Below are 21,888 nucleotides of genomic sequence, written 5' to 3'. Positions count from 1 at the left end.
TAAATTCTGGCATAGAAAACTGTACATTCTTGTACTTTCCTTGAAATCATGCTCTGCGTAAACGGAAGTTATATTTCCATGTTATCATGTTGAAGTTCCTTTGTGTCTCTGCTTGGCTCGGTTTGTGTCTACTTGGCGTTCTCCATTACGACTCTCACTCATGTCCAGGGAATGTGTGTCCCCCTCATAGATGGCATATTTGGCATTCCTCATGCTGTTCACTTACACTGTGTTGGTGGAGATGCAGCCCCAGCCCAGCGTGCAAGAGTGGCTTGTTATCATTTATATCTTCACCAATGCCATTGAGAAGGTCAGGGAGGTGAGTCGCCCCTTCTACCTTTGTCTTCTCCACCTCTAGGAAGAGGTGTTTTGGGCTCGTGATGAAAACGGACAGATACAGCAAGGGTGGGGGCGAGACAGGCAATGCTGATCCTAATTTGCTTGGGATAGAAAGGGTATTTAGGGGAAGATCTCTGATCTCAACCCTTAATCCTTGCCAAAGACTTACTGCTGGTTGCTGCTCTTTGAAAGCAGTTATTTTTAAAGACGTCCAAGTGTGTTTATCTGTCTTAGAGTGAGGCTATCTAATTGTTGTTAGACCCTCCAACTGTTTGATTTCCCAGAAGGTTTTTTTATTTTTAATTAGATTGATTTTTATAGCCTACAATTACTGTACCTTGTCAGCCTCATTTTACAGTAGGCAAATAAGTGGCCAGAGTTGTGCAATAAGGAAAGAATTCATTGATGGCTTTTGAATTATTTTCCTAAACCCCTTTGAAAATTGAAACTGAGAATCCCTGAGGCAAGTAGTCCAAAAGACAAAACAAAACTTTCATTTTTGGTTTTGCAAGCGAGTCGCTTAAAAAAAACCCCAGAGGTAACATTCGTGCAGTTTTAACTATAATCATATGCAGCTATAACTTTGTTTTACATGTCAGTGTATATGTGTCTCTATGTATATGCATTCACATACATTCATTTTGTCCTGGAGCTAATATGATGAACACTGTATACTAAGTGAATGTATTCTTAGTAATTATACCTGTATCGCCTGCTAGTCAGTATCGTGGAGTTTATAGAAAACAATTCAGGAGAATGCCACCATTTTTTATGCTTCGGGAAAAATAAGTTTATGACTTTACGTTTGAATTTGTCTGATATTCTTTTGCAGGGGTAATTTCTTATACTAGCGACTTCTAATGTGGCATTCTTAGTGATTTGTCAACGACTCACTAAGTAGTGGTAGCAGGACTCGATTACAGGATTCCTTGGTTTCAAACCAGTTTCCTCTGTACTGGCTCTCCCTCATGAAAACAGAAAGGTAGCTGTAATAGATCCACTGTAATACTGAGTTTTTAAATGTCTTGGTGGCCCCCTGTGTTAGCTCAGGATTAATGAAAGCTAGGAAAACGTATTCTTTTTTGTTTTTTTCTGGTTTGTTTTTCAAATAGCTGGTGACATTAAAACACATTTATAGAATCGTTTTAATAATTCATTGGCCAAGGATAACTGAAGGCTCTAAAATACCCTTGTGATCTAAGGTTTGGTGGGGTTCAAATTATTCTCTAAGCTAGCAGTTGATGTACCAAAGAACAGTATTATGAGCCCCTTGGGTCACACTCCATTCTTTAAATTTCCCTCTTTCTTTCTTCTTTTAGGTCTGTATTTCAGAACCTGGGAAGTTTACTCAAAAGGTGAAGGTATGGATTAGTGAGTACTGGAACCTAATAGAAACTGTGGCTATTGGCCTGTTTTCAGTTGGTTTTGGCCTTCGGTGGGGCGACCCTCCTTTGCACACAGCGGGAAGACTAATCTACTGCATAGACATCATATTCTGGTTCTCACGGCTCCTGGACTTCTTTGCCGTGAATCAACACGTAGGTCCATATGTGACCATGATTGCAAAAATGGTGAGTACGATCTGTTTGTGTGTTCTGGGGTCCTTTTTAATGACTTTGCCTACTTTCATGGTTCACATCCAGTAGTTTAACCTTTAGAATTGTTTATAGAAGCACAGACATTGAGCTCATGTTGTCTCTGCTTTCTTTATAACCACAAACTCATATTTAACAAATGTCCTTGCAGAGTATATTGGGTGGTTGATTAGGAGACTCCACTTACTAGCCTTTTGGTTACGGCCAGAAGATATGATTGAATCAAATGTGTCTCTGAGCACAGTGATTCTCGAAGGTCAGATTTGTGTGAGGCTACCACCAGTAATATTTTCTGCTAACACTTTCAATGCATCTTTTTATCTCCTCACCCCCAGCCAACTCTTAAGTAGTACGCGTTATGGGCTACACTATGTTCTAAGTACTTGTACCTATTAACTCATTTAATCTTCAAAATAACATTATAAGATAGGCACTGTTACTGTTTTCCATATTTTTCATACACGGAAATGGAGGTTAAGTAAATTTCCCCAGGGCATAAGTAGGGGAGTCAGGTTTCAAATCTGGACCATCCGGCTCTGTCATCTGAGCCTGCTGTGCAGTTGGGTTAGCCTTCTCCAACTGGCTTAGGGACCTGAGACCCACCCTCTAGGAAGTACTCTCCAGATCATCTTTGGCTTTTCCTTCTGGAATACTCACTGGCAGGGAAGGGGCAAGTTCTGGAGAGAGAAGGGTAGTGCTTGAACAAAGGAGAACAGAAGAGGGAGAACCTCTAGGACTCCAAAGACAGATTTTTCTTTCTTTACACTTGTATTTAAATTTTTTTTTTCTTTATATTTTTAAGCCCGAAGTGTTCTCTGGTCTTGGTGGCATTGATATTTATCAGATAGGTTGTGTTGAGGTAACTGATACATCTCGGTGACTTAGCACAAGTTATTTCTCCCTAATGCAAAGTTTAATGAGTGTTTATGGGGGCTGAGCTCTACCCTATAACTCAGGGATCCAGAATCCTTTTATCTTGTGACGGTGCCATGTCAACATAACATGGATTCCAAGGTCTCCTGTGGTGGGGAATGAGAGGGATGGAGAAAGTTTAACAGCTTTTAACTGTTCTGGGCAGGAATTAAAATAACTCACTGCCACTCCACAGGCTATCGGTTAGAATAGGTCATATGGTACCAGCTTTGTGGAAGGGAGGCTAAAAAATTCAGAGGAGCTCATGAAATACTCATGAAATAAGTGAACAAAAGGGTTGAATTGATGTACATTTAGTAAGTGAAATGAACATGACCTGATCCATTTCTCAGTCTCTAATCGATTCCTGAAGATAACCTTAGGGATAAGGACTCCTTTGACCAATTTGAATACTCCCTATTTTTTGTTTAAGCACAGATTCTTCACCCTCAACACATCTATGTTTTTAGACAGACATTGACATGAAACATGCTGTGGCAGAGAGAAGGAAATGGTTTAGCCAAAGGAAACCCAGCTAGTCATGGACTACGGCATTTTGGTCAATGACTAGACAGTCTTAATACCGGGAGGTGTGATTATGAATGCTGCTGGTGTTTGATTTGTTCTAAATTTAAAATCAGAGGTAAAGTTCTGGTTGTGCTGTGTTATTTTGCAGACCGCAAACATGTTCTACATTGTGATAATGATGGCCATCGTCCTGCTGAGCTTTGGAGTGGCACGCAAGGCCATTCTTTCACCAAAGCAACTGCCATCTTGGAGCCTTGCTCGAGATATTGTATTTGAGCCATACTGGATGATATATGGAGAAGTCTATGCTTCAGATATAGATGGTGTGTTGGGGATTTGGGCATCGTTCAGAAATCAAACCCTTGTAGATACTCAGAGTAAAAAAACAATCTGGAAAATATTCATCTGGATCTTAAAGATGTCAAAAATTTATGGTATTCTGCTAAGTTAATGTGATAAATATTTGTGTAGAACCATAGGACTGTGATTCATCTTATCTCTCATTCTGTTAAATTCTTTATTTGTAGTTTGTGCAAGCCATCCGTCTTGCCCTCCTGGTTCTTTTCTTACTCCGTTCCTCCAAGCTGTCTACCTCTTCGTGCAGTATATCATCATGGTGAACCTGTTGATTGCTTTTTTCAAGTAGGTTATTTTAGTTAAATATGGTTATTTTATTTAAATCAAAATGGGGGCAGTTGTTTTGAGTAGATTCTCATATTTGGGGTATGTAACCTTTGGTTTTTGTGTGTGCCATTTTCTCCCCCTTTTCATTATGGTTTTAAAACATGGGCATGAAACTACTGGTAGGAAGGGAAGAGAGCACAAGAAAAGGAAAAAAAAAAACCAATAAATGGAGAGAGTAATAAAAGCAGAATGAAAGGAGCTCATGCATTGTAGTAAAGTAGTAAGTTGGAATCGCGGAAGAATAACTGTTGCTGAGATTAAAAGCTGACTGAGGGCTTCTTGATGACTTTTCGTTACTTGACTCCAGTATGTCTTCCTCTTTGCTTCCTCTTTCTCCCTTTTCATTTCTTCTCGGTCTACTTTTCTGGATCATCTCCTTCTCCTCAACCTTTTAACCTTGGAACTTCCCTGGGCCCAGACCTTGCTCATCTTTTATTTACATTTCATTTGGTGATCTTGGTCAGTTTCCTGTAATGCTGACAAATTCCAATTTGTATTTCCAGCCCGAATCTCTTCCTTGAACTGCAGTCTTACAGCTCCAACTGGCCCCTTATCTGCTACCGGTTGGATGTATAATAGAATTCTAAAAATTCTAAGTGTCCACCTGATCTCCTCTCTTTGCCAGCATGTACTCATTCTACTTGTCATCTTTCTCAAATCTAGGGAGAAGACCACAAGTTTCCATCACATCTCCATTTCCCCAGTTGTTCAGATCAAAAGCCTCGGAGTCATTCTTAATGCTACTTATGTCTCTACCTCTAAACTGCCAGGGACTCCTGTTGACTCTGCCTTCAAATAGATCATCAATCCAACCACCTCTTACCACCCCACTGCTACTGGAGAGCCTCCTACTTATTTCTCTGCTTCTGTCTTTGGCTCCTATATACTCGTATTAACAGTTGTCCCTAATGACTCTTTAAAGACATGTGTCAGATGGTGTCACTACTCTGCTCCAAACCCTCAATGGTTCCCCATTTCACAATTCCTACCATGACCTAGAGAGCCCTGGTGAGTTGGTTTTCCTGCTGCTTTTAAAATCACACATCACACTACTCTTCCCTTAACCCTTTCCCCTCCAACCACACTGCCCGCCCGCCCCCCCCGCCCAACACACACCCATAGGTGTTCAACCAGCACAGGTGTGTTTGCAGTTGCTGTTCCCTCTGCCTGGAGTGCTCTTCCTTCAGGTATCAGTGGGACCCATTCCCTCACCCCCTTCAAGCCTGTGCTCAAATGTTCCCTTTTTAATTAGACCTAACTTAAGGATGGCATTTGAAAGCGCACTGCCCTTTCCTTCAGCCATCTCTTTGCCTGGTCCCCCTTATTCTTCTTTCTTTGTACCCACTTGTGTATATACAAGTTTTATATTTTATGTTTTTTTTTCCCTGTTTGTCTTTTTTGTCTACTGGAATATAAGTGCCTCAAGGACAAGATATCGTATTGTCTTTTTTGCTGAAAAAATTTTCCCAAGTACCAAAAAGAGTGCATAAATGTATTTGTTCAATGGTTAAAAGAAATCAGGTGAAGTGATGGGAGGAAACTAGTATTTTTTGAATGCCTCGTTCATGCCAGGCAGTGTGCTTAGTATTTTATTCATTGATTACCCCACTGAAGAGGGCAATATAAAAGAAGAGAAACCAATGCAGTGGAATATAAGTAAAGAAAATAGGGAAGCAAAGGGCTGGAGGGGAGCAAAATAAATCAGAATACTAAAAAAATGACTGTTGTTGCAAATATATGGGAAGATGTACCTTTCTGTTTGTTACAAGCTTATGTAACTGTCATCTCTTTTAGTCCCACCATTTTATAAATGTCTAACATATCCTGGTGTTTAGTTAGTATAGCTATTATTTATGACATTTCAAATAATATTTAGAGTGGGTATGAGATTTTTGCTTCTCAAAAATGGCAGGTGTCAAAAGAGAGGTTGAGAAATCCTCACATAGACAGTTGTCTCTCTCTAGAGATGGACAGCCTGAGGACCAATGAGCTGAGAAACCCCAGATATGACTACTTGTCCAGGTGCCCATTCTAAATTCTTCATAGCAAGAATTACAAAAAACAAAAACAAAAAGAAAAAACAAAAAAACAAAAACAGACAAACAACCCCTCCCCCCCACCACCCTGAAATACACTGTGAAGATTGCCACCTGCTGGTGGACAGGCTGTAGTTACACTTGGAGTGACTGGCATGTAATCCTGGTGGTTCTCAAACCTGATAGTGCAGGAGAATCACCTGGAGGGCTTGCTGAGACACAGATTGATGTTACGTCTCTGCTAGAGTTTCTGATTCAGTAGTTCTGGGCTAGGGCCCATGAATTTACATTTTTGACATGTCCTCAGGTGATGCTAATGCTGTGGTTCAGACCACACTTTGAGAACTATGTTAAGACCCAGTTTTCTATCTTTTGGGGCACCTGGATGACTCAATTAGTTAAGTGTCCGACTCTTGATTTCAGTTCAGGCCATGATCTCATGGTCGTGAGATTGAGCCCCACATCGGGTTCTGCACTGAGAACAGAGCCTGCTTAGGATTCTCTCTGTACCCACCCCCTTCTCACAAAACCAAAGCAAACCCAGTTTTCTTTCTTTCTTTTTTTTAATTTTATTTTTTATTTTTAAAAATTTACATCCAATTTAGTTAGCATATAGTGAAACAGTGATTTCAGGAGTAGATTCCTTAATGCACCTTACCCGTTTAGCCCATCCCCCCTCCCACAGCCCCTCCAGCAGCCCTCAGTTTGTTCTCCATATTTATGAGTCTCTTCTGCCAAACCGAGTTTTCTATCTTTCCATCATCCACTTTATGGATTCTGTGAAACTTCCCCCTCCCTCTTATTCTGAGCTGGCTTTCTCCAGGATAGTTCTGGTTCCTTCTTTTATGATCGCTCACATTTAGGGCTGCCTAGTCTTTTTATTGGCTAATTTCTCCTGTCCTACTCAAGTGCCACTTTGCCATCTTTCTCTATAAAAGCCAAACTTTATATTAGCCTGAGCAGAATGTTAAGATAGACATTCCATTGTGTCCCCTCCCTGCACCTATCGTGTTATAGACTTAAAGTTAAGTAATTAGGGATGATATGGTGTTTTGGAGTAAGTGTACCACCTACCACAACTTCATGGACAGTTCTATAATATCAGTATTTACCCTAGTATCTGCATATTAAAATTAATGTAATTAAAGGGATCATCTAAGGTAGCCTATTGATAAGGGATTATCTTCATTGTAAAGTTAATCTAAGTAATTTTGTTTAGTTTCTACATAGAAGGTGCCCTTATTGATTATTTTAGGGTGAATTCATTTTTCTTTCCTGTCGCTTCTTCATCACCATTCTTTCCTTTGGGTGTGTTTTAACTAGGATTATTCTATCAGTTCTCATGTTTGACATGAGGAGAATCTCTTCATAAGGCTGATAATAGAGAGAAACATTAACAGTAGTTACTGTGAATGGTGAATTATGGACTGAAAAGAACTTCTTATGTGAGAAGAGATGGTGTACCAAAAATAGTGTAAAGTTTCAGTTTCTGTTCATTGCATTTAAAACATTAGCATTTTCTCTCTGATTGTCATTCCTATTTTTTGTTTATTCTGATTAGCATATTTTACTGTAGAAGGTGATTAATGTATCTTTTTGGGTGGAAGAAGAATCACAAAGGCAATGGATATTATTTTTATTGGCTAAGGCTGGGAAGGTCAGGTGAACCAATCAAAAAGTTGGAAAGTAGAGAAAGGATCTGTGATGTTTCAGGATGCCATATTAAAAAGTTATCCCTGTCTTAACTACAACTTGCAGTAACGTTTACGTGGATATGAAATCCATTTCCAATAAACTATGGAAGTACAATCGCTATCGCTACATCATGACTTATCACAAGAAGCCTTGGCTGCCACCACCTTTCATCCTGCTGAGCCATGTGGGACTCCTCCTTCGCCGTCTTTGCCATCATCGAGCTCCAAATGACCAAGACGAGGGTGATGTTGGATTAAGTAAGTTTTCATCGGTGGGGCACTAGGATGAGAGTAAGAGTGGAGATCCAACGTGAAGACACGCTGGAACATTGTCAGTTAAATTCCGGGCACAGGATGGAAGGCTCTAGGACTTCACTGATGATCGAGTGTCTGCTAAGGACTTGGGTCTAAGTAAATAGAGGACCTGCATCTGAGTAAATACATTGATTCCATCATGTGGTTGTAGTACGTTTGCCAAGATTAACCGATACTTCGAAAGAAAGAAATAGGTAGGGACAAAATTTCCCCGTAAGTGTGCAAAGGCTTTCTGTCGCCTAGAAAACCTTGTTTTCTCTGCTTACTTGGAAAGGCATTAGAATAACTCCTAGGGAGTAGTCACAGTGACCCAGACTCATTTCCCTGTTGTGGAAGACAGGATTGACATAGAAAGGGATTACAAAAGGTCTTGTGGAGTAAGGGGAAGAGATAAGACAGCTTCACTTGTTAACCAGAGTCCTGATTCTCTGGTTCTCTGATCTACTGAGAATGGAGGTGATTCTGTATGAATGTTTCATTTTTCAGGAACAATTCAGGGTGCGGAAATGTGGATTCTCATTTTTATATTTTTCTTTACTTTTCTTATATATTTATGTATTTATTTATTTTGCAGTGCTTAAGTCTACATATTTTGAGAATCTCCTGGTTAATTTTGCTGATTCGTAGCTTAACCTGCACGATATGACTGTCACACTAACTGTTATAATAGAACATTTCTTATTCTGGTTTTGCACATCTTTTGGTAGTTCCTTTCAAGCAATTTCACAATTGGTGCCATGCCCATTTTTAGATAGTCCCTGAATATAAAGGAAATGGGTGGCATAAACCCACAGTCCTTTATATCAATCCCTAAATCCAAAATACGCCTGAAAATGAAAAGCTTTTTTCCCCCCTTCTTAAGTTAGAGACTCATTGGGATAAAAGAGGCTGATGGAACTAATGTGAAGCCATTAATTGTCTTTATCCCTTGTAGTGTGAATATTCATTGATTTTGCTGCAGAAATAATGTGTTGGATTTTCGGGTACTGCCCTAGCCTCAGTTAGGTATTTTACTGCATTTATGGTATATGTACTGTATTACCTTTCGAAATTGAGAAAAGGAAAATTCTGAATTCTAAAACACACTTGGTTCCAGGAGTTTCAGATAATGGATTGCGCACTATTTATACATTTCTATGGGCTTTTAGGGGGACAGGTGTCATTACAAGGTTGATAGGGTGATATGCTTTTCTTCTTGCTGGTAATTGGCTCAGTGAAGTATTTTTCTCCTCTTGAGTCACTTCGGAGATTTATTTTTCTTTTCCATCCGCTGCCCCCCAAGAGATTCAGCCTTTATAAGGAAGCCAAAGCACAAATGAAGTTAATTTAAAGGTTTCCAATGATACTCTAAACTTTAGGCTTCTAACAGAGAGCCGTCCCAGGCCTGTCCGTGAACCTGCTGCAAGTTAACAGTAGAATGTGGACCACCTGAGAGATCCTGGAATTGGCTGGGGTTTGGCCACATTTGGGGCTTGCCTTCATCTGGGCTTATAGGGTGATTCCGGTATATAACGAAAGTAAATTTGCCGAAGCATGGAGGTGTGTTCATTCTGAGTTCCGGAAAATTCTTGAATTTTTCTGAAACTTCTTCCCATCCTGTTTTGAAGATCGTTTGCATTTGGGGCTGCAGTGCCACCTGGCGGAGAGTCACAAGAACGCTCCACACATGCAGGCTGCAGCTGTCACTGGGATTGGTCCTTGGGTTGTTTGCTCTTAGGAATCCACAGAAAGATTAAATCATAACAACTGTAAAGTTCCTCATTCTTAAGAGATTCTTTGATGCAAACAGGCATTTAGAGTTTGTGAGTGAGGATACTGGATTTTTTTTTTTTTTAGTTCCGAGAGATTCTTTCATGCCATAAAATCAATATTTTTGCCTATTTTATTGGAAAATAATGGAATGTTTGCATTTCTAATAAGTTTGAGGGAACTCTATTTTTTCCCCTAAGTTAAGTGATACCACTGAAGGAAGAGAATGCACCAATTTTTACCCTTTTTGCGACACCATTTATATATTTTCCAAGTATTAGAAACCTGCTCAAGAGCTAATGTATTTTTCTGTTAGATCAGAGTGAGAGCCAAGGTGGTAGATGGAATGTGATCATCAAAGTCTGACACAGAATTGTTTCATAATATCATGAAGTGATGTGTCTTTTTGTAAGTTAATTATAATTATGTCAAGGAAGGTGGACAGCCTCAGCCACTGACTGGCAATGATGTTTCTGTTTCTAGTAGAGTAACTTAGTGCCATTTACCCGTGAACAACATTGGGGTTGGGATGTCAGCCCCCTGCATGGTCAAAAATCAGTATATAACTTTTGACTCCCCCCAAACGTTACTGATAGCCTACTGTTGACCAGAAGCCTTATAACATAGTTAATTAACACATACCGTGGATATTATATGTGCTGTATACTGAGACTTATAATAAAGCAAGCTGGAGAAAGGAAAAGGTTATTAAGAAAATCTTACGGGAGAGAAACATTTACAGTATTTACCAAAAAATGGTATTTACTCTTTACTGAGAAAAAAAACCCATGTGTAAGTGAACTTATGCAGTTCAAACCATGTTGTACAAACTCAGTGTAACAACATGAAACTTTCTTACACTTGCTGGATTACTTTAACAGACTTGGACTTCATCTAACCTTGATTTTAACCTACAGGTTACTTATTGTCATTTTGATAGACAAAACAGTTGGCAGAGGAGGGGGAGGCAACCAGATTCTTTACCCATATGCATATAAATGTAGCAGATTTTTGTAAATGGGTAGAGACATTCTAACATTCTAACCTATGAGCATATTGAACAGAGTGTCTGTTCCACATGAGTCCTGTTCAAATGCCCATGCCTGTTTATACAACAAATAGGCAAGATCCAATCTGGTGTTTCTATTTGTTTCTACACACTGCCTCTCCGTTAATATTAAGAATTTGGTGTGATAGAGCAGCAAAGTTTTATCGCGCGAGCTCCAGTTCATAGAGTTTTCAACACAAGTGGGAGAAAAGCCCCGCCTACTCAGTATCAGCTTCCTGTTAAAGGCAAATTATGATTTTTTTTTAATGTGCCATACTTATTTACACAGAACTCTACCTGAGTGAGGAGGATCTGAAGAGACTTCATGACTTTGAAGAACAGTGTGTGGAAATATACTTCCACGAGAAGATGGAAAGACTGAATTACAGCTGTGAGGAACGAATCCGAGTAACCTCAGAAAGGTAAAAGATACATGTTTTTCCCAGCTCCCCAAACCTGATTCTACTAAAATGTCCAAAGAAGTAGAAAGATGTATTTTTAAAACCCAGAAGTTTAGATTCTCTAAAAATTTTTTTTGTCAGTGTATAATATTTATAGAATTGATGTGTATTCATTGAGGACCTACTATGTGTATTCCAGACGCTCTTCCATTCACCAGTGATAAATGATGAATAAGAGACAAGAGTCCCTGCCTTTGTAGGACTTGTGTTCTAGTGTGTGCAGGCAGACCAGTAAGAGGGCGGGGGTGGAGGACACATAACAAACAAGGAAACACATACAAATATGTAATTCGATGTCAGTTAAATAGCGATGAAGAAAATAAAGTTGCGTAAGGGAATAGAAAATGATGTTGGGGAGGGGTCTGCCAGAGTTGGGGGTTGGGTTGGACTCCTTGGGGTAGTCTGGGGCAGGGAGGTCACTGCGGAGTCGCAGAGCGGGGAACAGAGAGGGGAGGGCCAGGCAGAGACATCCAGTGGGATGGCACGCTTGATTGAAGGAACAGCAAATGCAGATGCCTGAGGCAGCAAGGTGCGTCCATGAGCAGCAGGTAGGACTGGAGAAGGTCGAGGGCTGCGTCCTGGTTGCACTGGGGAGATGAGGACAGGTGAGGTTCTCTTGTTTTGCTTTCATATGGAGATAACAAAATAAATGCGTGTGGTCCTGGAAATGATTCACCAGCAAGGGAGAAGCTGCAGAAACAGGAGGGAGGAGGTGATTTGCTGAAGTGCAGTCCCCGAGGAACGGTTTACTGCAGGCCCTGGGCATCTCCCTCAAACAGGGCGCCTGGAGAGAGTATGGCCAGTGTTCAGGAGGATGCGGGCACACAGCTGTCGAGGTCAGGGGACCATCTGATGGTGCCTGTGGGTATGTGTGATTTGGGGAGTCAGTGCAGGGAGGCCACTGAGAGATTTGAGGAAAGAGAAAATGTATTGGAGAAAGTGAACATATTCAGAAACTGTGGCATCAAAGCCATCATGGCTGTACTGATAATTGTGCATATATGGCATTGTGTTAAAATATGGAAGACTGCGTTGTTGTATGCATTTAAAAAAAAAACAACACAGAATTGTTTTTGTAACCAAAGCAAATTGACAGAAGTTAAAGGCATTCCTTCATTTTCAAATATACACGGACCTGGCTATAAAATGTTATACCTGGGGCACCTGGGTGACTCAGTCAGTTAAGCATCTGACTTTTGATTTTGGGCCAGGTCACGATCTCACGGTTTGTGAGTTTAAGCCCCGCGTTGAGCTCTGCGCTGACAGCATGAAGCCTGCTTGGGATTCTCTCTCCCTCTCTGCCTGCCCCTCCCTGCTCATTCTCTCTCTCCCTCTCTCAAAAAATAAATAAACAGTTAAAAAATAAAATGTTTAAAAAATATTTTTTTAATGTTTATTGAGAGACAGAGAGAGACAGAACATGAGCGGGGAAGGGGCAGAGAGAGGGGGACACAGAATCCGAAGCAGGCTTGCTGTTAGCAGTCAGCACAGAGCCCAGTGCGGGGCTCAAACTCATGAACTGAGAGATCATGACCTGAACTGAAGTCAGACGCTCAACCAACTGAGCCACCCAGATGCCCCAAAATAAAATGTTATACCTAATAATGCATGTATTTTTTTCTGATATCCAAATGGATAGATAGTGAATCCTTAATTGAATTACACAAAGAACTCTGTAAATGGTTCACTATGGATATTTCTGCACTTTTTTTTTAACGTTTATTAATTTTTTGAGAGATAGAGACAGAGAGTGAGCTGGGGAGGGGCAGAGAGAGGGAGACATAGGATATGAAGCAGGCTCCAGGCTCCGAGCTGTCAGCACAGAGCCCAGCGTGGGGCTAGAACTCACAAACCATGAGATCATGACCTGATGTCATGAGCTGAAGTCAGATGCTCAATCAACTGAGCCACCCAGGTGCCCTTTTCTGCACTTTTCAATTGATACCATATTATGTAGATATGTACTTAGGTGGCTGATTGAATTTCAGACTAAATTTTATATTGAGAACAAAATATCAAATAGAATTGGTTTTTGAGCCCACAAAATTTTATTTTCCGTAAATAATATCTTTAGGCCAGAGCTTGATGACCTTCTCTTACCTTGTTCCTCTTCTTCACATTCTGCCTCCGTTATCGATACGCTCACTGAGTTCCATGGGCCAGCCTGGCTCTCAGTCTTCCAGGAGACACATACCCAGATAGGAGTCTATAGAGCCAGGATGAAGGCCTGCGTCTGCTATTTACTAGCTCTATGTACTTGGGCCAATTTACTCTGGGTCTTTGTTTTCTTATTTGCAAGATGTACACAAAAATAGATATACCCCTTAGAGGTGTTGAGGATTACACGAGGTAACACAGATGGACTGTGTGGCAGAGTGCTGGTCAAGAGTAAGGGTATGATGCAAGTAAAAATAGGCTCTGGGGTGCTCAGATGGCTCAAGCATCTGACTTCAGCTCAGGTCATGATCTCACAGTTCGTGGGTTCAAGCCCCGTGTCGGCATCGATGCTGACAGCTCAGGCCTTGGAGCCTCCTTCAGATTCTGTGTCTCCCTCTCTCTCTGCCCCTGCCCTGCTCACACTCTGTCTCTCTCCGTCTCAAAAATAAACATTTTTAGAAAGGCTCTATCCGACTTTGGCTCAGGTCATGATCTCACAGTCCGTGAGTTCGAGCCCCGTGTCGGGCTCCGTGCTGACAGCTCAGAGCCCGGAGCCTATTTCAGATTCTGTGTCTCCCTCTCTCTCTGACCCTCCCCCGTTCATGCTCTGTCTCTCCCTGTCTCAAAAATAAATAAATGTTAAAAAAAAAAATTAAAAAAAAAAAAGAGAGGGGCGCCTGGGTGGCTCAGTTGGTTGGGCATCCGACTTCGGCTCAGGTCATGATCTCACAGTCCGTGAGTTCGAGCCCCGCGTTGGGCTCCATGCTGACAGCTCAGAGCCCGGAGCCTGTTTCGGATTCTGTGTCTCCCTCTCTCTCTGACCCTCCCCCGTTCATGCTGTCTCTCCCTGTCTCAAAAATAAATAAATGTTAAAAAAAATTAAAAAAAAAAAGGCTCTAAAAAGCTATGAATGTGATTTCTCTTTAAATACATCTCAACAGGGGCACCTGGGTGGCTCAGTCGGTTGAGCCTCCGACTTCGGCTCAGGTCATGATCTCACAGTGTGTGGGTTTGAGCCCCACGTCGGGCTCTGTGCTGACCTCTTGCTCAGAGCCTAGAGCCTGCTTCACATTCTGTGCCTCCTTCTCTCTCTGCCCCTGCCCCGCTCACACTTTGTCTCACTCTGTTTCTGAAAAATAAATAAATGTAAAAAAAAAAATTAAAAAAAAATACATCTTAACAGAAGACCATGGGGGAGGGGAAGAACAAAAAAGTTAGAAAGGGAGGGAGCCAAACCATAAGAGACTCTTAAAAACTGAGAACAAACTGAGGGTCGATGGGGGGGGGAGGGAAAAGTGGGTGATGGGCATTGAGGAGGGCACCTGTTGGGATGAGCACTGGGTGTTGTATGGAAACCAATCTGACAATAAATTTCATATAAAAAAATACATCTTTTCTTTTAAACCTTCAAAGGGGAATAAATAGATAAGATGACCTCACTGCCCTAGGCTATGAATGAGGACAAGGTCATGGAGAGTCCCTTACTTTATACTATAAACTAAGGAAGGATTTTTAGGTGGTTGGATATGGGCAGTTTTACTTTCTAGGCAGATTCCCTCAGTTACAGTGTGGATTTAAGGTGTCAGAATTGGAAATATGGAGGCCATTTGAGAGACTGATGCTGCAGGAGGATGAGTCCCAAGGGCTAGCCAAAGTAGCCATGATGGGGTTGAAAGGAGGTGTCTTAGTCTGTTCAGACTGTATAGTGAAGTACTATAGGCTTGTAAGCAGCAGAAAGTTACTGCTTACAGTTCTGGAGGCTGTCCAAGATTGGCGTGTCCAAGATCGACAGTCCCCTTCTGGGTTGTAGACTCCATGTTGTATCCTCACATGGCGGCGGGGGTGAGGGAGCTCTGTGGGTTCTCTTTTATAAAGCCACGAATTCCATTCATGAGGGTTCCACCTTCCTGACCTAATCACCTCCCAAAGGCCCTACCTACTAATATCATCACTTTGGGGGGTTAGAATGTCAACCTGAATCTCAGGGACATACAAACATTCAGACTGTAGCAGAAGGGATGAACGAAGACACGTTTAGAAAGGGCAGTTGATGAAGGGAGTTAGGGATTGGACATGCAGCCGAGGGAGAGGGTGGAGTCGAGGATGACTCTCAGATCTGTAGCGGGGGTAATTAGGTGAAAGGTGGCACCACCATGATTGAAAAAAAAAATGTGCAAAAGACACGGGGAGGGGGCAAGTGATGAGTTTTAGCTTTGTTGAGTTTTAGCATTAGCTTTGTCAAGTTTCAGTTTTGTAGATTCTTATGGCACATTTACCCAGAGATTTCTGGGAGGTTTTAGATGTGAGGGTAGGAAGTCCTGGGGTAAAGATTGAACTGGACAGGGAGATTTGGGAGTCACCTGCCCCTTGTGAGAAAATAAAACCATGACCGAGGAAGTGAGTATGCCCAGGAAGCAAGAAGAGTAAGGAAACTCAGGGGGGTGAGGGTGGTTCCATGAGGGGGGTCCTGACGGCTGTATAATGGACCAAGGAATAGGAGCTCATGGAGAAGACAAGCCAGAATCTATCAGAGGAGAATAGGGACAACTAGGAAATGGTAGTGTTGTGAGCCAAATGAATATGGCATGAAAACCTGAGAAGCAGACACTTATGAACAAGTAATTCAATGATGGTGGTGGTGGTGGTGGTGGTGGTGGTGGTGGTGGTGGTGGTGGAGGAAGTAAGCCTAACACCATTAGTCATCATGTACCATTATATGCTTCTTGGTTGTTTCCCTTGAGATTTGCGTAGAGAAGGATTAGAAGCTAGATGGGTATGTGGCTTCTGAAAACTATTCCAGAGGCTTCCATGGGCTCTAGAATTCGATTATGGAGGCCCGGTTTTTCAGAACATCATCCACCAATTTTCCCTGTTGACAGAGCTGCCTCACCAGCCCTTGTTTACACGGCTGGCCTTGTTGAGGTAGCCCCTGGGGAGCTTGCCACAGAGGTATAGGAGGGAGGGAAGAATTCTTTCCCGAGGTAGCGGAGCCAATAGTTTGAAGAGGGAAGGAAATGAGATTAGGAGGGGATTTGCATGGGCCCTTTCCCGTAAAGAAGAGATCACCTATCTATCTACTTACAGAATACAGTGAGTTGTGATACTAGAAAAAGAGAAGTATTAAGGGCTGTTTTATGTCTTCCTTTACTGGAAAACTGGTTATTTTTGACCCTAGTGCTATAAACCAGCACTTCCCTCTCTCTGTTCTATGGGGTACTAGTTAATTGGGTATTTTTCCATATTAAGCATGTTATATTTGGAAATACTACATTTTATTTTGTTTTTTTTTTTTAAGTTTTTGTTTAGATTTTGTTTAAAGTTAACATATAAGGTAATATCGGTTTCAGGAGTAGAAATCAGTGATTCATCACTTACGTTTAATACCCAGTGCTCATCACAAGTACCCTCCTTTAATGCCTGCCACCCATTTAGCCCATCCCCTGCCCACCTCCCTTCCAGTAACCCTCAGTAGTTCTCTACAGTTAAAAGTCTCTTATGGTTTGCCTTCCTTTTTTTCTATGTTCATCTGCTTTGATTCTTAAATTTCACACATGAGTCAAATCGTATGGTATTTATCTTTCTCTGATTTATTTGCCATCCACATCATGGCAAATGGCAAAATTTCATTCTTTTTGATGGCTGAGTAATATTTCATTGCATATATATTCCACATCTTCATTATCTATCATCGTTTGATGCACATTTGGGCTCCTTCCATAGTTTGGCTATTGTTGATAATGCTGCTGTAAACATCGGGGCACAGCCCCTTCAAATCAGTATTTTTGTATCCTTAGGGTGAATACCTAGTAGTGCAATTGCTGGGTCATAGGGTAGTTCTATTTTTAACTTTTTGAGGAACATCCATACTATTTTTCAGAGTGGCTGCACCAGTTTGCATTCCCAGCAACAGTGTTCGAGGGTTCCATTTTCTCCGCATCCTTGCCAACATCTGTTATTTCCTGTGTTGTTAACTTTAGCAATTCTGGCAGGTGTGAGGTGGTAGCTCATTGTAGTTTTGACTTGTATTTCCCTGATGATGAGTGATGTTGAGCATCTTTTCATGTGTCTGTTAGCCATCTGGATGTCTTCTTTAGAAAAATGTCTATTCATGTCTTCTGGCCATTTCTTAATTGGATTATTTGTTTTTTGGGTGTTAAGTTTGATAAGTTCTTTGTAGATTTTTGGATATTAACCCTTTGTCAGACATATCATTTGCAAATATCTTCTCCATTCTGTAGGTTGCCTTTTAATTTTATTGATTGTTTCCTTCGCTGTGCAGAGGCCTTTTAATGTTTATTTATTTTTGAGACAGAGAGAGACAGAGCATGAACGGGGGAGGGTCAGAGAGAGGGAGACACAGAATCTGAAATAGGCTCCAGGCTCTGAGCTGTCAGCACAGAGCCCGACGCGGGGCTTGAACTCACTGACCGCGAGATCATGACCTGAGCCGAAGTCGGCCGCTCAACCGACTGAGCCACCCAGGCGCCCCTGTGCAGAGGCCTTTTATTTTGAAGTCCCAATAGTTTGTTTTTGCTTTTGCTTCCATTACCTCAGGAGATGTGTCTAATAAGAAGTTGATACGGTTGATGTCAAAGAGGTTGCTGTCTGTTTTCTCCTCTAGGATTTTGATGGTTTCCTGTCTCACATTTACATCTTTCATCCATTTTGAATTCATTTTTGTTTGTGGTGTAAGAAAGTGGTCCAATTTCATTCTTCTGCTTGTTGCCCCAGTCTTCCCGGTGCCATTCGTTGAAGAGACTCTCTTTTTTTCCATTGGATAGTCTTTCCTGCTTTGTCAAAGATTAGATGACTTTATAGCTGTGAGTCCATTCTGGGTTTTCTATTCTGTTCCATCGATCTATGTGTCTGTTGTCGTGCCAGTGCCATCCTGTCTTGATCACTACAGCTTTGTAATGTAGCTTGAAATCTGGAATGATGATGCCTCCAGCTTGGCTTTCTTTTTCAGGATTGCTTTGACTATTCAGGGTCTTTTGTGGTTCCATACAAATTTTAGGATTGTATGCTTTAGCTCTGTGAGAAATGCCAGTGATGTTTGATAGGAATTGTATTAAATGTGTAGATTGCTTTGGGTAGTATAGACATTTTAGCTATGTTTGTTCTTCCAATCTATGAGCATGGAACATTTTTCCAGTTGTTTGTGTGTTCTTCAGCTTCTTTCATAAGTATTGTATGGTTTTCAGAGTACAGATCTTTTACCTCTGTGGTTAGGTTTATTCCTAGATATCTTATGATTTTTGGTGTAATTGTAAATGGGATCCATTCCTTGATTTTTCTTTCTGTTGCTTCATTATTGGTGTATAGAAATGCAACAGACTTCTGTATGTTGATTTCATATCCTGTGTGTCTGCTGAATTCGTGTATCAGTTCTAGCAGGTTTTTTTTGGTGGAGTCTTTCATAGAGTCTACATAGAGTATCATGTCATCTGTGAAGAGTGAGAGTTTGACTTCTTCCTTGCCAATTTAGGTGCCTTTTATTTCTTTTTGTTGTCTGATTGCTGAAGTTAGGACTTCCACTACTGTGTTAAATAACAATGGTGAGAGTGGACATCCCTGTCTTGTTCCTGACCATAGAGGAAAAGATCTCAGTTTTTCCCCACTGAGGATATTATTAGCTGTGGGTCTTTGTATATGCCCTTTATGATGCTGAGGTATGTTGCCTCTATCCCTACTTTGCTGAGGGTTTTTATCAAGAATGGATGTTGTATTTTGTCAAATGCTTTTTCTGCATCTATTTACAGAATATTAATGTGGTGTATCCTGTTGACTGACTTATGAATGTTGAACCACCCTTGTGGTCCAGGAATAAATGCCACTTAATTGTGGTGAATAATTCTTTTAATGTACTGTTGGATTCAATTTGCTAGTATCTTGTTGAGAATCTTCACCTCTTTGTTCTGTAATTCTCCTCTTTTAGTGGGAACTTTGTCTGGTTTTGGAATCAACGTAATGCTGGCCTCATAGAATGATTTTGGAAGTTTTACTTCTATTTCTATTTTTTGGAACAATTTGAGAAGAATAGGTATTAACTCTTCTTCAAATGTTTGGTAGAATTCCTCCGGGAAGCCATGTGGCCTTGGACTTTTGTTTGTTGGGAGATTTTTGATTGTCGATTCAATTTCTTTGCTGGTTTTGGGTCTGTTCAAATGTTCTATTTTTTCCTGTTTCAGTTTTGATAGTTTATATATTTCTAGGAATTTAGATTGCCCAATTTGTTGGTTCATAGTATTCTCCTATAACTCTTTGTATTTCTGTGGTGTTGGTTGTGATCTCTCCTCTTTCATTCGTGATTTTGTTTATTTGGGTCCTTTCTCTTTTCTTGTGATAAATCTTGCTAGGGGTTTATCAATTTTATTAATTCCTTCAAAGAACCACCAGCTCCTAGTTTTATCCATCTGTTCTACTGGTTATTTTGTTTGTTTGTATGTTTCTATATAATTTATTTCTGCTCAAATATTTGTATTTTCCTTCTTCTGGTGGCTTTAGACTTTATTTGCTATTCCTTTTCAGGCTCCTTTACGTGTAAGGTTATGTTGAGTATTAAAATTTAAGACTTTTCTTTATTCTTGAGGAGGACCTGTATTGCTATATAATTTCCTCTTATGACCATTTTTGCTGCATCCCAAAGGATTTGGACTGTTGTGTTTTCATTTTCGTTTGCTTCCATGTATTTTTTTTTTTTATTCTTTATGTTCCTGGTTAACCCATTCATTCTTTAGTAGGATGTTCTTTAACTTCCATGTATTTTTGGTCTTTCCAAATTTTTTCTTGTGGTTCATGTTAAGTTTCATAGCATCGTGGTCTGAAAATATGCAAGGTATGATTTCAGTCTTTTTGTACTTGTTGAAGCCTTATTTGTGAGTCAGTATGTGATCTATTCTGGAGAATGTTCCATGGACACTTGGAATGAAATGTTCTGAATATATCTGTTAAGTCCATCTGGTCCAGTGTGTCATTCAAAGCCATTGTTTCCTAGCTGATTTTCTGCTAGATGATCTGTCCATTGCTGTAAGTGGAGTGTTAAAGTCCCTAATTTTCCCTTAAGTCCCAAATTTTCCTACCAAGTTTCTGTGGTGAGATCTGCTGCAAGCCTGATTTGTCTTCCCTTGTAGGTTAGGGACTTCTTTTCCCTTGCTGCTCTCAGGATTCTTTCCTTATCTCTGTATTTTACAAATTTTCTTGTATTATTATCAACGAGTTTCTTTATGTTTGTTACTAATTGATTTGTGTATTTGGGTTCTTCCAAGTTGGGGCATAAATATTTACAATGGTTAGATCTTCTTGTTGGATAGACCCCGTTATTATGATATGGTGTCCTTCCATATCTTTTGTCCAGTCTTTGGTTTAAAATCTAGTTCATCGGATAGAAGTATCACTACTCTAGTTTTCTTTTGACGTCGATTAGCATGATAAATTGGTTCTCCATCCCCTCACTTTTAATCTGCAGGTGCCTTTAGGTCTAAAATGAGTCTTTTGTAGGCACTTTTTTTTTAATCCATTCTGATACTCTGTCTCTTTTGATTGGAGCGCTTAGCGCATTTACATTCAGAGTGATTATTAATAGATATGAATTTGGTGCCATTGTATTACCTGTAAAGTCAGTGTTTCTGGAGATGTTCTCTGTTCCTTTCTAGTCTTTGTTGTTTTTTGTCTTTCTTTCCCACTCAGAGTCCTCTTTAATATTTCTTTGAAGTTTATTTTTTTATTTTGAGAGAGAGAGAGAGAGAGAAAGAAGGCATGAGCAGGGTAGGGGCAGGGAAAGAGGCACAGAGAGAATCCCAAGCAGGCTCCATGCAGTCAGTGTAGAGCCTGACATGGGGCTCGATCTCACGAATCGTGAGATCATGACCTGAGCTGAGATCAAGAGTTGGAGGTTTAACCAACAGTCATCCTGGCATCCCCTCCCCACCCCCCGCTTTTATTTCTTGCAGGGCTGGTTTAGTAGTCACAAACTTTTTGTTTTTCTGGGAAACTCTTTTTATGTCTCCTTCTATTCTGAATGACAGCCTTGCTGGATAAAGTATTCTTGGCTGTATATTTTTCCATTCAGCACATTGACTGTATCTTGCCACTGCGTTCTAGCCTACCAAGTTTCTGTGGTGAGATCTGCTACCAGCCTGGTTTGTCTTCCCTTGTAGGTTAGGGACTTCTTTTCCTTTGCTGCTTTCAGGATTCTTTCCTTATCTCTGTATTTTACAAATTTTCCTATGAAATATCTTGGTGTTGGCCTGCTTTTGTTGATTTTGATGGGAGTTCTTTTTGCCCTCTAGATTTGGATGTCTGTTTCCTTCCCCGATTAGGGAAGTTTTCAGCTATAATTTGCTCAAAGGAACCTTCTGGCCCTTTTTTCCC

General features: G+C 40.7%; 1 protein-coding gene across 8 annotated transcripts in view; it reads left to right on the top strand.

The window, feature by feature from the left end:
• Positions 1–21,888, top strand: part of TRPM6 (transient receptor potential cation channel subfamily M member 6) — a 204,504-nt gene that overhangs the window by 139,533 nt on the left and 43,083 nt on the right. For 7 of the 8 annotated variants that reach the window (XM_045042481.1, XM_045042483.1, XM_045042480.1 and 4 more), the window contains 6 exons: positions 191–319; positions 1,659–1,910; positions 3,523–3,697; positions 3,902–4,016; positions 7,853–8,046; positions 11,190–11,322. In XM_045042481.1, the coding sequence (XP_044898416.1) occupies positions 191–319; positions 1,659–1,910; positions 3,523–3,697; positions 3,902–4,016; positions 7,853–8,046; positions 11,190–11,322 (998 nt within the window). The remainder of the gene's footprint in view (positions 1–190; positions 320–1,658; positions 1,911–3,522; positions 3,698–3,901; positions 4,017–7,852; positions 8,047–11,189; positions 11,323–21,888) is intronic. The other variant, XM_045042484.1, reaches the window with a different exon arrangement.

The sequence above is a fragment of the Felis catus genome, chromosome D4 (assembly GCF_018350175.1).
Source record: "Felis catus isolate Fca126 chromosome D4, F.catus_Fca126_mat1.0, whole genome shotgun sequence".
Lineage (NCBI taxonomy): Eukaryota > Metazoa > Chordata > Mammalia > Carnivora > Felidae > Felis > Felis catus.
This window is presented reverse-complemented; position numbering and strand designations above follow the sequence as displayed.